Raw genomic sequence first — 14,741 nt, forward strand, 5'->3', positions numbered from 1 at the left:
GCGCACGCCGTCCCGCCCGCGCACGCTGCGCGGCCCCGCCGCAGGTCCCGGTTGCATCACCCGGCGTGAGGGCGACCAGGGGTCCTTTACAGGGCTGCCCGGTGGAACGCCTGACTCGTGGCCTCCTCGCTGCGGGGCCGATGGCGGCGCCCCGGCGCTGAAAGCGGTTTTTCCTTGAGCTCGCTGTCCGCTCCCGGACCGGCCGGTGCCGCGCCGTGGGCCGGAGGCTGCCGGCCGGCAGCGGCGGTGCCGAGAGGAGCCGGCGGTCAGGCGGCCGCGCGGGACTCCTCACTTCCTACTTGGGCCAAGATGGCGGGGGACGAGGCGGGAGTGACTCTGGGGCAGCCGCACCTCAGCCGGCAGGATCTCGGCACCTTGGTGAGCGCCGCCCGCGGGGCGCCCAGGAGCGAGATCGGACTCCCGGGGCTCGGCGGGGGCGTCCCGGGAGCGGAGGGGGCGGGCGGGCTGTTGTGGGTGGGTGGGTGGGGGTGCGGCCAGAGGGGCTCCGAGCCGCCTGCTGGGCCCCACCGCGGCCGATGCGTTCCGAGGGGCCGCGGGCGGCGGTGACGCCTCGGGAGCCGAGTTCAGCGCGCTGGGGGCGCGGGCGCGGGGCAGAGCGGCGGCGCGGGGAGCAGGTCGTGCCGGTCCTGGTGGGTGTGGGGCGCCCGGGCGAGGCGCTTCTCCTCCCCGTGGGTGCGAGCCTCAGAGGGTCGCTGTCCTGCCGGTGCACCTGAAGCTTTTATGGCTCACTGGTGGGTGCAGTTTTCCTCATGTAAGGTTTGCCCCGTTCTGTGATATTAAAGACTCTTTCCTTTCCAAGTAGAACCATTCATTTGAGATGTGTTCCTCCAGCAAGCTCGGGGGATTGGCTACCAGCCCTGTCTTGGTTGGTTTGCCAAGAAAATTTTCTTGACTATTAACAATTACCGAGAAATACCAGTTCTACCTACCGCTGCAACTATCACTGCAACCAGTTGCAGTGGTCTCCTGCTGTGGCATCCTTGCCTATTAAATATTTCGCCTGGGCTGCCTCACTTATTACACTTACATGTTAGTCTAAGTATGTAATGTATATTTCATATTAAGGTGTATTATAATGTACATGGTCAAAAATCTGGATGCTGTGTCCCCGGTGTGTAAACTGGAACAGCTTATTTGTCTTTACAGTACTAAGGTTCGATGTTCCTCGGGCTTGGGCACAGGGATTCCCTCGTGTTACGGCGAGCGTGTCAATTACTTCAGATAGTTTCTTTACTTCCTGTCGTTGTTGAGCACGGCATTTTCTAGTCGGGACAGGCACAGATAGAGACTAGCTGGAAAGCCAGCAGGAATTACCTTTAAGGTCCGTTCTGCCAGCCCTTGAGTGCTTATGGCTGAGTGGAGCTTCTTGCTGAGCAACAGCCTTAGAGCAGTCTTGAGGAAAAAAGTCCATGCGTGCATGATTGTGTGCACCAGGAAGAATTCTCCTGGTGGCAGGAATTGCATCACGCTGAAATTCTGGTCGCCCGGCCACATGGTGCCATCTGCAGGTCACGTTCCCATCTCTGGGAAGTCATTTTTAGTTTGATATACGAGAAATATAAATTTAATTGTGCATCTTAGGTGTTCAAAACTTGCTTTGTATTGAAGATGAACATTTTATTCATGCCATACTTAAGAAGAGAATGAGTGAGCTTATGTTTTTACATGGATGTGTTTGATCATTTTGCACAGAACCTTCATGCAACAGTGTAAACAATATATGATTTAATGTTTGTGTTAGTTGTGTCTTAAATTTTGTCCTACACCAAGGACTCTTCTGGCATCATGCATCTTTGCTTGAACAGAGTGGCTCATCCATATGAATTTAATGCAGGTTGGATATTAGCTTTACACAGGAACATTTCAATGCACTTCAACACTTGTCCATTATTTGGATAAACATCTTTAAAAAAACCTAAACAACTCTTTCAGAGTTGTTTCTTTATCTATATAGAGTGAATTTGTGCTTTTTTTTTTTTGCCAGTGGCTACCAATAAGTTCACACAACAGACAATTTAGGACAGCAGAATTTCTGTCTGGTACCTAAAGCAACAATAACAGTATCTGAGAGAAAAAATAACCATTAAAAAGAACAAAAAGCCATACTGCTAATCAAACCTCTGGACCCACTGACTCAAAAGCATTAGTTCTATTTGCTGTAATGGAACCTTACACCAATTAAAAATATTTATTGACAAAGCTTTGCTTTAAAATATTAGTGCAATATCATGTTAACTGTTGAAAATGAATTTGCCTGTTATGTGCAATTTAGATTCAGGGGTAGGTAAGGGCTTGGGGTGTTTTGTTGGAAGATTCTTTTGAGGTTTCTTGTTTTGTTTACTCCCATCTTTAGCACTTTGCAGCCAAGACTGAGTTACACTCAGGGTTTTGAATTGTAGCATGTATTGGTTCACAAGTAGGACTTGGTTCACTTTTGGTCATATTTCACACACTTAAAAGACTGGAATGCACATAATCTAACTGGATTTTGATGAATAGGGCTATCAGCTAAATTTTTAACTTTCTAAACATTTATGAAGAACAAAATGAATAAATTCTAAAATCTCCCTTATACAGGATGTCACCAAGTTGACGCCTCTTTCACCAGAAGTCATCAGCAGACAAGCAACAATTAATATAGGTAAAAACAAACTTATTAAAAGGAGGGGTGGTGCATTAAGGTGGCTCTTTTTGGTACTTGTGCAGCAGCAGATGGTGCCTATGTTGTAACACTTTCAAGAAATTTGTACAGAAACAACTACATAGTAGTTTTAGGGACTTTTCAAGCCCTTTTGACTCGAAAAGCACTAATTTTACTTCAGGAACACAGTTGAGTGGTGTGGGGAATAGTTGCTAAAGCAAGATTTTTTACTGTGAAATAAGGCATTGAAATGAGTTTCATTAAAATAAAATGATCTGTCCATTGGGAGGACAATTTCTGATCTTGTTTATTTAAAACAAAAATTATTACAAATTCCATATAGACTTACTCTGTGGAGAATTTGGGTAATTGTGTATTGATTGTAGTGGAACATTGCACAAAATTAAAATGTAGTTTATTGACAAACATTGCTTTTAAAACACAGGTACAATTGGTCATGTAGCCCATGGAAAATCGACAGTAGTCAAAGCTATATCTGGAGTTCATACTGTCAGATTTAAAAATGAACTGGAAAGAAATATCACAATCAAGCTGGGTTATGCTAATGCAAAGGTGAGTCATCACTAAATGTAGCAGCTATGCTGCTAATATATTTCGGGGGGATGTAAGATTACCAGTAACTAACCCTTAAGGAATTAAACCTTTTTTCAATTTTAAAAAAATCTCAGATTTACAAGCTGGATGACCCAAGCTGCTCTCGACCAGAGTGTTACCGATCCTGTGGAAGTAGCACCCCGGATGAGTTCCCTACAGATATTCCTGGCACCAAAGGGAACTTTAAACTAGTCAGGTAACTGCTTTAAATTACTGGAATGAATTGTGTTTACTTCCCTTTGTGTGAATACAGAATTGGACTGTGAACTCAATAGGTTCTGGCAGACTATACATTCTTAGATGGGGCACCCCTGGGCTAAGGCATTGTCTAAACTGTCCTGAAGTCATTGGTGGTGATGAGAACTCCATGGTACTGGACAGCTGTATCTGCTGTCCTCAGCTACTTGCAGGACTTTGAAGTTAAATATTTCTGCTATTATTACAAGTATATTTTAAACCAGCCATATTGAGAACTGACGTGGGCCTCACAAACACATCTTTAAAATCCCTTTTGGAAGGGTGATCTTTGTTAAACTTTTTCTTCCTAATGGCAGAGTTTCCAAAGTATTTTAAATGAATGTATGAAAGCCTGATGCTTAATGTGAGATCACTGGAGACCAAGTGTTCTTTACTTGATTTCTGATAAAGTATAGCATTCTCTTCATGCAGTGGTTACATGGGTCTACACAATGATTGCTCAAATGAGAGTAGTCATGAAGACTGTTGTACAAGATTTTTAGTTTGTGTTTATGATAAAATACATGTGGGCCTGTAACTGATCTTCCCTTTTCTCAGATTCCCAGCAGAGCACTTGTACTAAGTATTAACTTCTGTTGGATTGTGACAGGCAGGCAGCCATTGTGAAACAACTGGTTAAAAACTTTGCATTCTTTATCCTACTGGTTATTTGCTTGTAGTAGATTTCTAACATAATCAGCAAAGCACCAAATTAGTCCCTGGCTTTTTGGTGGCCTGCCACTGAGAGCAAGGATTCTTCACTAGATAGGTTCAGGAAATAATATAGTGAATCAACTATCTTGGTCTGCACAGTAAAATCAAAGTTGGAATAGTAACATCATGTCTGTAGATAAATCTTTGAAGTGCAGATATGACCATGTAATTAAACATGTATCATTTCCTAAAATTGAAGAATGATGGGTGCCTTTTAAAAGAGATAAGAGAAATCCCATGTGTTGTATTGGGGTTTAGGTTAGTGGTCGTGGGTTGGTTTGATTTCAGGTTTTTATCCTGGTGCATTTAACTCTAATTTATGAGTAGATTGGTGAAATATTGAAGAAGTGCTTAATGTGGATATGTGGTATTAAATCTTCAAACTCAGAAAAAGTTTTCAGTAGCTGTTCAGTAGTGTTTGTGTTCTTTTAGAACTTTTTTGAAAATACAGTTTTAAGGATATTTTTAACTTGCGTGTCTGCCTAATCACTGCCATAAATCAGTCAGAGGAATTGTTGATAATGGGCTTTTGGATTTCTCTTTCACCTTCTCCCACAACAGGCATGTCTCTTTTGTGGATTGTCCTGGCCACGATATTTTGATGGCTACTATGTTGAACGGTGCAGCAGTAATGGATGCAGCTTTACTGTTGATAGGTAACAATTGCTACCCAAAAGCACAGCTCCATTTCATAGTAGCATGAACAGCTTTATATGGGCTTTAAAATCTCCTAGGGTTTGGGGACAATTTAAACAAGTGAATGCTTTTGAGATGTGTTGAAGAAAATAAAGTGCTGCTCAATGGCAATGTACTCAAGCAGGCTTGTTTTAAACACAGCTATCCATACTCATCAGTCTAGTAGCTGGCCCCCTTGATAGAAGATAGGTAATATAAAACCTGGTAGTAGTATAGTACTGTAAAATTTTTATCACTTGATGGAAACAGATAACCTGCATTTTGAGTTTCTCTGAAGGTTTAATTTTCTTAAATATGCATTTAGTCTTTGCCATGCTGTAGAGTTCACAGACAACAGTACAAACAGTAAGCCCAGATAAATAAAGACAAAATTTAAGTACAGGAGATTTAATGTAATCCAGACAACTTTGGTTCTGATTTGCAAGCATTAGAAAGTGAGTAAAACTGATTTTTCTATGTCTGTAGAGCACTCTAGTGTTCTGTAGTGATACACAGCAATTATCTTACCCTGATAGGATATGTCAGAAAAAACAGCTTCAGATACTTTAGTTTAAAGTCTGAGATAAATGATGAGCTATGATTTCTACTTTCTGTTCATCTTAGAAAGTGTGATAGACCAAACTTCAGACAAGATTAACCAGTGTAATGGCACATCAGCCAACTCTGGCTTCTTAGCTGAAATTTAAACCATTCTGATAACAGCCCTATTCACACACTTGATAGAATTATAACAGAGTTTGGGGATCTTGACACTTTTATGACTTTACTGATAAGAAAATGTTAAATACTTATTGAAAGTTAATTTGTCTATTATGCTACAATCAGCACTGAGGTATCTGAAGAACTAAAGAATGGAGTAAACCAAGCTAGGTGTTGGTATCTTTGGATATTTTAGGTGGGTGCTCTAGTGGGAGCAGGTAGAATGGGGGAACCTCTCTGGCAGCCCCTTATCTGTCCTGCATTGTGTGGAGGCTACAGCCAGCAGAGATGGGGGAGAATGGGTGCTTATTGATGTGATTGTTTCATGTGTGCATTACTGAGAGACAACTGTCTTTTTCTTTTTTCTTACATAGTGATAGTAGATGGAAGCATATATCCTAACTGTAGGAGTTCTGTCTGTCTTTGTAGTTTCTATATTCCTGTCACTTCTCTTCTTTCAGCTGGTAATGAGTCATGCCCTCAACCTCAGACCTCAGAACATCTAGCTGCTATAGAAATCATGAAACTGAAGCACATTTTGATTCTACAGAATAAGATTGACTTGGTGAAAGAGAGCCAGGCTAAAGAACAGTATGAACAGATTCTTGCATTTGTACAAGGTAGGTTTTCAAGAGCAGAAATCCAGTGTGTGGTGGAAATTCACTGTTGAGACATGGACATAGTGGTTTTCTGTATGTTCATAGAAAAGCTTATCTTAGACAATGCTGGTGTACATGATCTGTTCATGTGAAAAGTAGACCCAGGGAGTTGTGCTTCCTGCCTATTTGAGCCTGCTTGCATACAGTAGTGATACGGCTCTGGGTCAGAGCTCTAGATGTAAAACTAACATCAATCACTCTTATGTAGTAGCTTTCAGTGGATTTGTGATTTCTTCCTGGAGTACTTCTTTGGTAGAGATTTCACTGCAATTTTACTGCAGTGCAGGAGAGAAGGATGATGTACTTGTTAGGAACACTCTGTAGATTTAAGTATATTAATTTTTTTTTATCAGTGACAAAAGATTGCTCTTTCATCTGTCTGTGTAAATCCAGTTCGGGCAGTGTTATCCTACTCTGTAAAGTTCTGCTCACCTTTATAGTGCTTTATCTTTCCCAGGAGCTTCCACTGTTTTCCTTGATTATCTCCAGTAGGTGGGTTATGTGACAAGCTGCAGAGCTAGATTGTCATCATCAGAAGTTGCCAATGGGACCTTTTCTCTTCTCTTCTCTTCTCTTCTCTTCTCTTCTCTTCTCTTCTCTTCTCTTCTCTTCTCTTCTCTTCTCTTCTCTTCTCTTCTCTTCTCTTCTCTTCTCCTTCCTTTTTTTAAAATTCATAATTGTTGCCTTGCAGAAGCTGTTCATTACTGTCAGAGTGGCTTGATGTGTAAATTTGGAGTCTGAAAACTGGAGTTACCACAAGAAACATAGACACAATTAAAACTAATGATGTCTAACAAACCTGGATTACTAAATGCAATCTTCTGTGAAATAAAAATTTTTCTAAAATACGTATTTGTATTGCAAAATTTGAAAAATATAAATCATTAAATTAACAGGAAATTTAGTTTGTCATAATGAAATCTGACTGTAAAATTAACACTGCTGTATCCAATACTGAGATACTGATCTCTCTTAGGAAATTTACAAATGTTTCTGATCACAATGTAGGAAGTGAATTCTCCCTTAGAGTAGAAGCTTGTCTTGCACACTTTCAAAATGTCTCAAAAAGTAGGTGTGGCTGATGTGAGTGAAAATGTTGAAGGGAAGGATAGATACTGTGATATTGCTTTGGGAAATACACGTAGAGCATGCCACGAAATTAATTAGTATTTTTAACAAGGACAGAACACTTGGTCATATTAAGGTTTAATGTTGAACTTGGTTTTGTTTTAGGTACAGTTGCAGAAGGAGCTCCAATAATTCCAATCTCAGCACAGTTGAAATACAACATTGAGGTGGTGTGTGAGTACATAGTGAAGAAAATCCCAGTCCCTTTGCGAGACTTCACATCTGAACCAAGGCTCATTGGTATGTAAATGCTCAGGCCTTTGTGGCTGTGGCCAAACATTTTCTGAATGTGCCTGCACTTAGAATAGCACATGCTGAGTGCCCTAAACAGAGGTGGGTTTAAAAGGAATATTTAGGATGCTCTTATTTTAACTTGCATGTTTTTTAAGGGCTGTATTGTTTGCTCAGTATTAATTGTTGTTGGTTTTGTGTATATTCTGTGCATATGACAGCACTAAAATTCAATAAAAGTGAGATATTTATATCTTAAAAATATCCCTTCAGTTGCTATGAATTTAGTTTTGATTCAACAAAATATTGGCAAACTGATTAATTTGATAATTAAAATTATTTCCATGGAAATATTTTTGGGTAGCTTAGTTAAATCTTTTGTGTTAGTCTCCTGTTTCCTGATTATAATTGTCAAAGTTTCAGTTCTTTTCCAGCATACTATGAAATGCAGTTCCTAATGTGCTTGCCTTTTTTTTCCAAATAATCCAAGGGAGTCCTACATTGCATAAATGCATAAAATTGATCACATTTCATCATGGTTACAGTGTTCAACTAAGAGTACATTAAAATAAAGTTTTGGTATTTGCAATTAACATTGTGTATATTGAAGGAGTTTTGTAAGATGGTTGATCACTGCTGTTTTTCAGACCTTGAAGTTAATTTCTGCTTTATAGAAGTCTTGAAACATTTATATATATGAGCAGTTTAAATGGTTTTGAGAATAAAAATTTTAAAATAAATAAAATAAAATTATATCTGCCTAAAAATTTGCAATAAAATATTGGTTCTTCCGGTTTTGTAATATTTATAAATATGTGTATCCTTTCTTAAGAACAGAGAAGCAGTCAAAGTTGCTAAATAAAGACATTGTTTAAAAATCTGATAGTAAATATAAACCTGGTTATGATCTTTTCAGTAATTAGATCTTTTGATGTCAACAAGCCTGGCTGTGAAGTTGATGACCTTAAGGGAGGTGTTGCTGGTGGCAGTATTCTGAAGGGTGTTTTGAAGGTAACCCTTTATCTTTCTTCTCTGAATCTTGTATGACAATGAATACAGTTTTTCCATGCTTGCTACAAAATGTATCTATGTAATTGATTTTTTTTTAAACTTGGAATACAGTCACATGGCACTTATTCTTTCTGTCTGTATTTCATTTTCACTTTACAGTTTTAAAATACCAGAACAAGAAGAAGCACTGGTTTTAATTTTTAAAATATATTATTATGGTCTTAACTTCTTGCTAATAATGATAACAGATTTAATCCCTCACAAAAATGGAAGTAGCTATTTTTTTCCTGTCATACCACTTCCACTTGTGGAATTATTATGAGGAAGAGGAGAGCAAAAGAACTTTAAAAGCACCTTGGAAGTGTGTATGGGTTCTCACAGGCCCCACTTCCCCATTTAAGTGTTCTGTATGTATTGCATTTTTTATTTTGCTTGCCAGCAATAGACAAACTTTAAAGGATTACTTTGCTAGGCTGGAAAGCAAACTGTATCTTAGAACATCCATGCAGCTTGTACTGTCTATGCTTTGCAATGTATTGATGTTGATCAGTTACACTGATGGAATTAACTCAATTTTTCTCAGTGCTGAAATATTTCTAAATTAAATACAGTGTTTAAAAATTAAACTGAAATATAATTGCTGGAATTATTTCTGATAAAGATCCTTTGCTAAAGCAGTTTTACAAATTGTATTGAAAAGAAAATCAGTTGCTACATTTGCTGTAAGCATTCTTCAATTTGCAGCAAATGGAGAAACAGAAATTCTTCAAGTTCTACAGTAGCCCAAAACACAGGACTTTTATGAAAAGTAGATCTTGGGATATGTGAGTCTTATCTGTGACTAGTCAGCTTTGTGTTCCTGTGAAATAATCAGTTAAACACTTTCTCCCTTCTGTCATTAGGTGGGCCAGGAAATTGAGGTGCGGCCTGGTATTGTGTCCAAGGACAGTGAAGGCAAGCTCATGTGCAAGCCAATCTTCTCCAAAATTGTGTCACTCTTTGCTGAACACAACGATCTACAGTATGCTGCTCCAGGAGGCCTTATAGGTAACAATATTCTCTCATGAAAGGGTTAATTTCTTCATGCTTATTGAAAACACTTTGTTTCATTCAACAATGAATTTCAGTGTAATTAGCAAGAATACCATGAGCATTTTTAGATAATTCATATATGTAGAGAGGGACAGGGTTGGTGTGAAAAATGGATATTTAAGAATTAAATAGTTTTTCTGAATGTCACTGGCCAATGCAGATCAGCTTGCACTGTTAATTGTACCAGCTTTAACAGCAGAATACTTTTTCATCTGTTTAGACAGATCTCACAGTCTTGCTGGTATTCTGAAAGTGCTGTCCAGGTAATAGGGAATTCCCAGCACATTCTCTGTTTTTTTAGATCATCTTCAAATATTTAGCACACAAAAATGACAGCTACCTTTCATTTATTCCTTCTGACTTCCCATGTTGTGTTGTAGGTGTTGGCACTAAGATTGATCCCACTTTATGCCGGGCTGACCGCATGGTGGGCCAAGTTCTCGGTGCAGTTGGGGCACTGCCAGAAATATTTACAGAGCTAGAAATTTCCTACTTCTTGCTGAGACGACTCTTAGGTGTGCGCACTGAAGGAGACAAGAAAGCTGCAAAGGTCTGTGCCCCTTCTTTTTTTTGTTCCTGATTTTGCTTCCTGGGCTAATTTTCATTAATGAATATATTTTTTTGGTCATGTATAGAAACTTTGTCTCGGTGTTGATATGAACTTCTCACAAAACTTACCTGCTTGTTTTAATACTGTCGAATGGTTTTCAGAGGAGTCGAAATTCGTATCAGTAATTTAAAGTAGCATAAAGTATTTATTTGTTATGTATATATTTTTCTAAATATGCTGGTAGTTGTTTTCTTTTGCTGTCACCCTATTTATTTGTGCAATAATTAGTTTTACAGTGGTACTGATTTACTTCCTACTGACATGCTTTTTGTAGTTTTTTCACTGAAGAATTTTTTAAAGTCTAAATATGTTTTAAATACTCTGGTTAAAAAAAAACTTGAGGCACAGCACAAACTTATCTAACATGATCTATTTTACACAAATCAACTAAAACATCATAATTTCCCCTGTTAGAATTTAAATCTATAAACTGTTTCATGCAATTGTGAGTAAAGTGCTTCAGCGCTATCTTATCCTGTGAGATGAACTATTTTTGATTTTTTTTGTATGTAGACGTAAGGGAAATGAGAATACCCCATCCTAGCAAATAATCTGTATAACATCACAGTTTGTAACAGTATCTCTGACTGTGTAGTTTATAGAAAATGTACATAAATACCAAGAACCTCAGACCTACATGTACTACATTGTTATGTATTTGTCCTTTTACATACAAAACTTTTATCTGCTGACGCTGCTACCTGTAGCTTGTGTGTGTTATTTATAGTATTTCTCGGCTGTATATTTTTTGGGGGCAAGAAGGTAACAGTAGATGCTTGGTACTGTCTGTGCTATTTGTGCTGTTTGTATTATAAGCATAAAGCTTATGTTTCAGAGTTCTGTATGTCTGTCTTCAGGTGCAAAAATTATCGAAGAATGAAGTTCTAATGGTAAACATAGGATCTTTATCTACTGGAGGGAGAGTCAGTGCTGTAAAGGCTGATTTGGGGAAGATTGTGCTGACTAACCCTGTATGCACAGAAGTGGGAGAAAAAATTGCTCTGAGTCGAAGAGTTGAGAAACACTGGCGGTAAGTTGCTGCAAAGTTGGCAGAGTCTGTGGTTGCTACATTGTTAACAAAAAAAATACATGGATCTGATTTTGTACTAGAATAGGTAAGTGTATGTCTGTTTTAAAATTTCTTCTGGATTCTTCTAAGACATTGGCACCATATTTGAAATGCTTCATTTCATTGCTATCCCATTTTTTAAACAAACACTATGATTGGGAGAATATGTATTAGTAACAGAGAAGGGAACATCTGAGGTTCGTGTTTGTTGCCCAAACTGCCAAGCTGTAAATTGAGCACAGTAGGGAATCTTGGCAGAAGGGTTGGGAAATTCTCATAATGTTAAGCCAAATAGCCATCCTTATGCACACCTCAGTGGCTTTTTACCTGTGGAGCTGCATGTGATTTCTTCTGTAACCTGGAAGTAACAGCAGGGCAAAAGAGGAGGGATGTTTGAGTGTTTTATGTATTATGAGCACAGAGGAAAGAATAAAGTATCAACTGGATTGACCAATTGAGATTATAAATATAAAATGTCTGACTGTACAGAAGCATCTGGAGGCTGAAAATGATGAACAGAATTGGTTGGTGATTTATTTGATCACAGTGCCAGACTCTCTTTAGGTGATTACACATACTGTATCTGCCATGTGTTTTGTAAGACTGGATTGATAAGAACATAAGATTATTTAGATTTGTTTGGTCTGCACAGTCCTTGTAGTATGAGAGAGCACAGCCATTTTTACAAGAAGTCTGTACTGTGTGGAAAGGAACTGAGCTTTAAATATCCATGGATGCATGTTTCTTTTTCAGATGACAAGAAAATGTAGACAGAAATTTAGTGCTTGCTGTCTCAGAGCAAGATGACAAATTAGGGAAGAGATTATTCTTTGAAAAAAAAAAATCCAAGGCAAGAGATAACATGTCTTGAACAGGAGGAAAAAAAAAAAAAAAGGCAGGACCCAAATTAAGTCAGGTAAAGCAGAAGGAAGAAGAGAAACTATATTAGAAATTATTTTCTTTTTTCTTTAAGCTGTAGACTTATAGCCTGCGCAAATTGTAATGTCTTTTGTTGCTTCTGTAGATTCCTTCCCAGTTAAAAAACTTGACCAAATTTTTCCAAAAGCTCACCCGTCTCTGGATTATTAGGTGGGCAAATAGTGGTTGCCTGCTATGAAAATAACTATTGAAAAGTTGATTCCTATGCTGTATTAAAAAGATAAAGACAATGTAAGGAGACTGAAAGGTGAGAAAATGGAAAGAAGGCAAACTAGGGAAACCAGCATAATAAAATTACTTGGAGTAAAATAATATATAGTAGGTACAGTGAAAAGGAACTTGCAGCCCAAGACAACAGAGTACTGAAAATACAGAAGAAGGTTCATAAAGCGAGACAAAAAAGGGGTATAAAATATAAAGGAAATATACAGAGGCATAGAGAGAGGTTAAACAGCAAATGAGATATACCAATGATTCCAAGGATCAGTGAATTCAAAGGTGGTCAAGTTATGACCTATGAGTATGGTACTAAAAAGTGGGAAGTGCTGCTCTGATAAACTTCAGAACTTTTCTGGTGTTCCAAGACAGGCTCTACTGCTTAGCAAGGGAAATTGAGATGTACCTGTGGTTTCTCACCAGAAACTGGAAAAGTTTTGGACACAGTCCTAGTAATTATATGAAATACCTGCTGACTGTGGAAATGGATGTATTCTGAATTTCTTTTCACAAGCATATTTTTCTGAGGCAATAGTGGCCTATAATAAAGGCCTTCATTTTCCTTAGTGTAAATAGCAGTGCTTACCCAAGAGCTGAGTTCCCGTCACAGGCTGCCTGTTCATTGAGAGTTACAGCTGTTCGTAAGGTTACGGAATTTTCCCTCTTTTTTAAAATAATGCAACACTTCAGACACAGGTGAAAGAGATCAAGCTGTGAATAGATTTACCATCCAACAGTACAACATAAGTTACAATATTTTCAGATTTTCACCTTCTGTTCAGGAGAACACCCTTAGCTGATTAAAATGTCCTCAATCCTTCACCCTTTTCTCTTCTGTGTTTCCACTAAGCAGGTTTAGTTCTTGTAGAATATTTTGGGTGGGAGACAAGTGTAGAAAATTCAAAATATAAGAACTGAGGGCAGGAGAAGGAAAGAAGGATGTGGACTTATACAGGGTATTTTTGATTACTAGTAAAAATAATATAAACCTTTTTTTTTTTTTTTTTTTTTTCCAGTTTAATTGGTTGGGGTCAGATCAGAAGAGGAGTGACAATCAAGCCAACTGTTGATGATGACTGAAGAACAAAAGAGTGCTTCATTTTTAAAGATGAAGTGCCTATTTCTATTTTGGAGGGGGTGTATTTTCACAGTGGAATTGGAAGCTGTGCAAACAGTATCTTTGGGTTGTATGGCTGTCCTCATATGTTTTATTGAATTTTACCCTCTTACTAAAATACTAGTCACTATCACCATTAAAAGTGTAAAAGAATTGGCATAGAAGTGGGTTTCATTATCCACGTTTTAGTAGAAATTAATTGTACATGTCTCATGGCATGTCTAATTTATGTTACTTTGTGTTTCAGACATATCTGTTTAATATCAGTGAAACCAGGCCCAGTGTAACACACAAACCATAAATCTGGTATTGAAATAAAATATTGCTTATTTTCATTAATTCATACAGTTCTTCTGAGTAACAAAAGACTGCAGTGGTTGTTCAAGTACAAAAATTAAAAGCAAGCAGCCAAACTCTTCTTGGAAGACTAGTACCTTTACTGCACAATTTGTTTTGTTTAGACAACTGTTACCAACAAAAAACTTTATTCCTTTGTTTCTATGGTTCTGACTTTAGGATTCTAAAGTATTATGCTTTGTAATTAGGATGGCAACATTGACTGACTTGAATTTGTCATTTCTGATACTACTACATGTTTTCTTATATCCCCAAAGAAAAAACACAAGTAAACTGGATCTGAACTGGCAGTACTGGTTTTGGCCTATTTTAGTATGGATTTATGAAAAGAATGTGATTAATTGGAACATAACTTTGTCATCTTGGAACTCTTTTGAGGGGGTGACCTGGGAGTTCTTTTTCAGTAGGAGTAAACGACTTCAAAATTATGTTGAGCAAATATAAAATGTTGGAAAGAGGCTGTAGAAAGGAATTATTTGGGGTGGGGGGCAGATTAATGGTGATGGAATTGTGAATAGGATGAGGAAATCAGATGTAAAACCACTTTTGTTTAGCTACTCTGAATCACATACCTCAGGATAAAACATAATATAATAAACTTACTGTAGGGTGCTAATACTTTATTCCATTTAGATTTCACTCCTTCATTTGTACTAATATACATAGTTCTAGCTGTTTTATGTATTATT

At 38.2% G+C, this 14,741-nt stretch overlaps 1 protein-coding gene across 1 annotated transcript; it reads left to right on the forward strand.

Moving 5' to 3' along the window:
• EIF2S3 (eukaryotic translation initiation factor 2 subunit gamma) lies at positions 1-14,342 on the forward strand. The gene is made up of 12 exons (XM_079301164.1): positions 1-378; positions 2,599-2,662; positions 3,108-3,235; positions 3,352-3,473; positions 4,790-4,884; positions 6,085-6,243; positions 7,516-7,650; positions 8,558-8,652; positions 9,555-9,699; positions 10,125-10,294; positions 11,212-11,384; positions 13,595-14,342. The coding sequence occupies exons 1-12, from the start codon at positions 310-312 to the stop codon at positions 13,656-13,658; spliced, it is 1,419 nt and encodes a 472-aa protein (XP_079157290.1). The 5' UTR covers positions 1-309; the 3' UTR covers positions 13,659-14,342.
• The last annotated feature ends 399 nt before the right edge of the window (positions 14,343-14,741 follow it).

Source organism: Erithacus rubecula (assembly GCF_903797595.1).
Source record: "Erithacus rubecula genome assembly, chromosome: 1".
NCBI lineage: Eukaryota > Metazoa > Chordata > Aves > Passeriformes > Muscicapidae > Erithacus > Erithacus rubecula.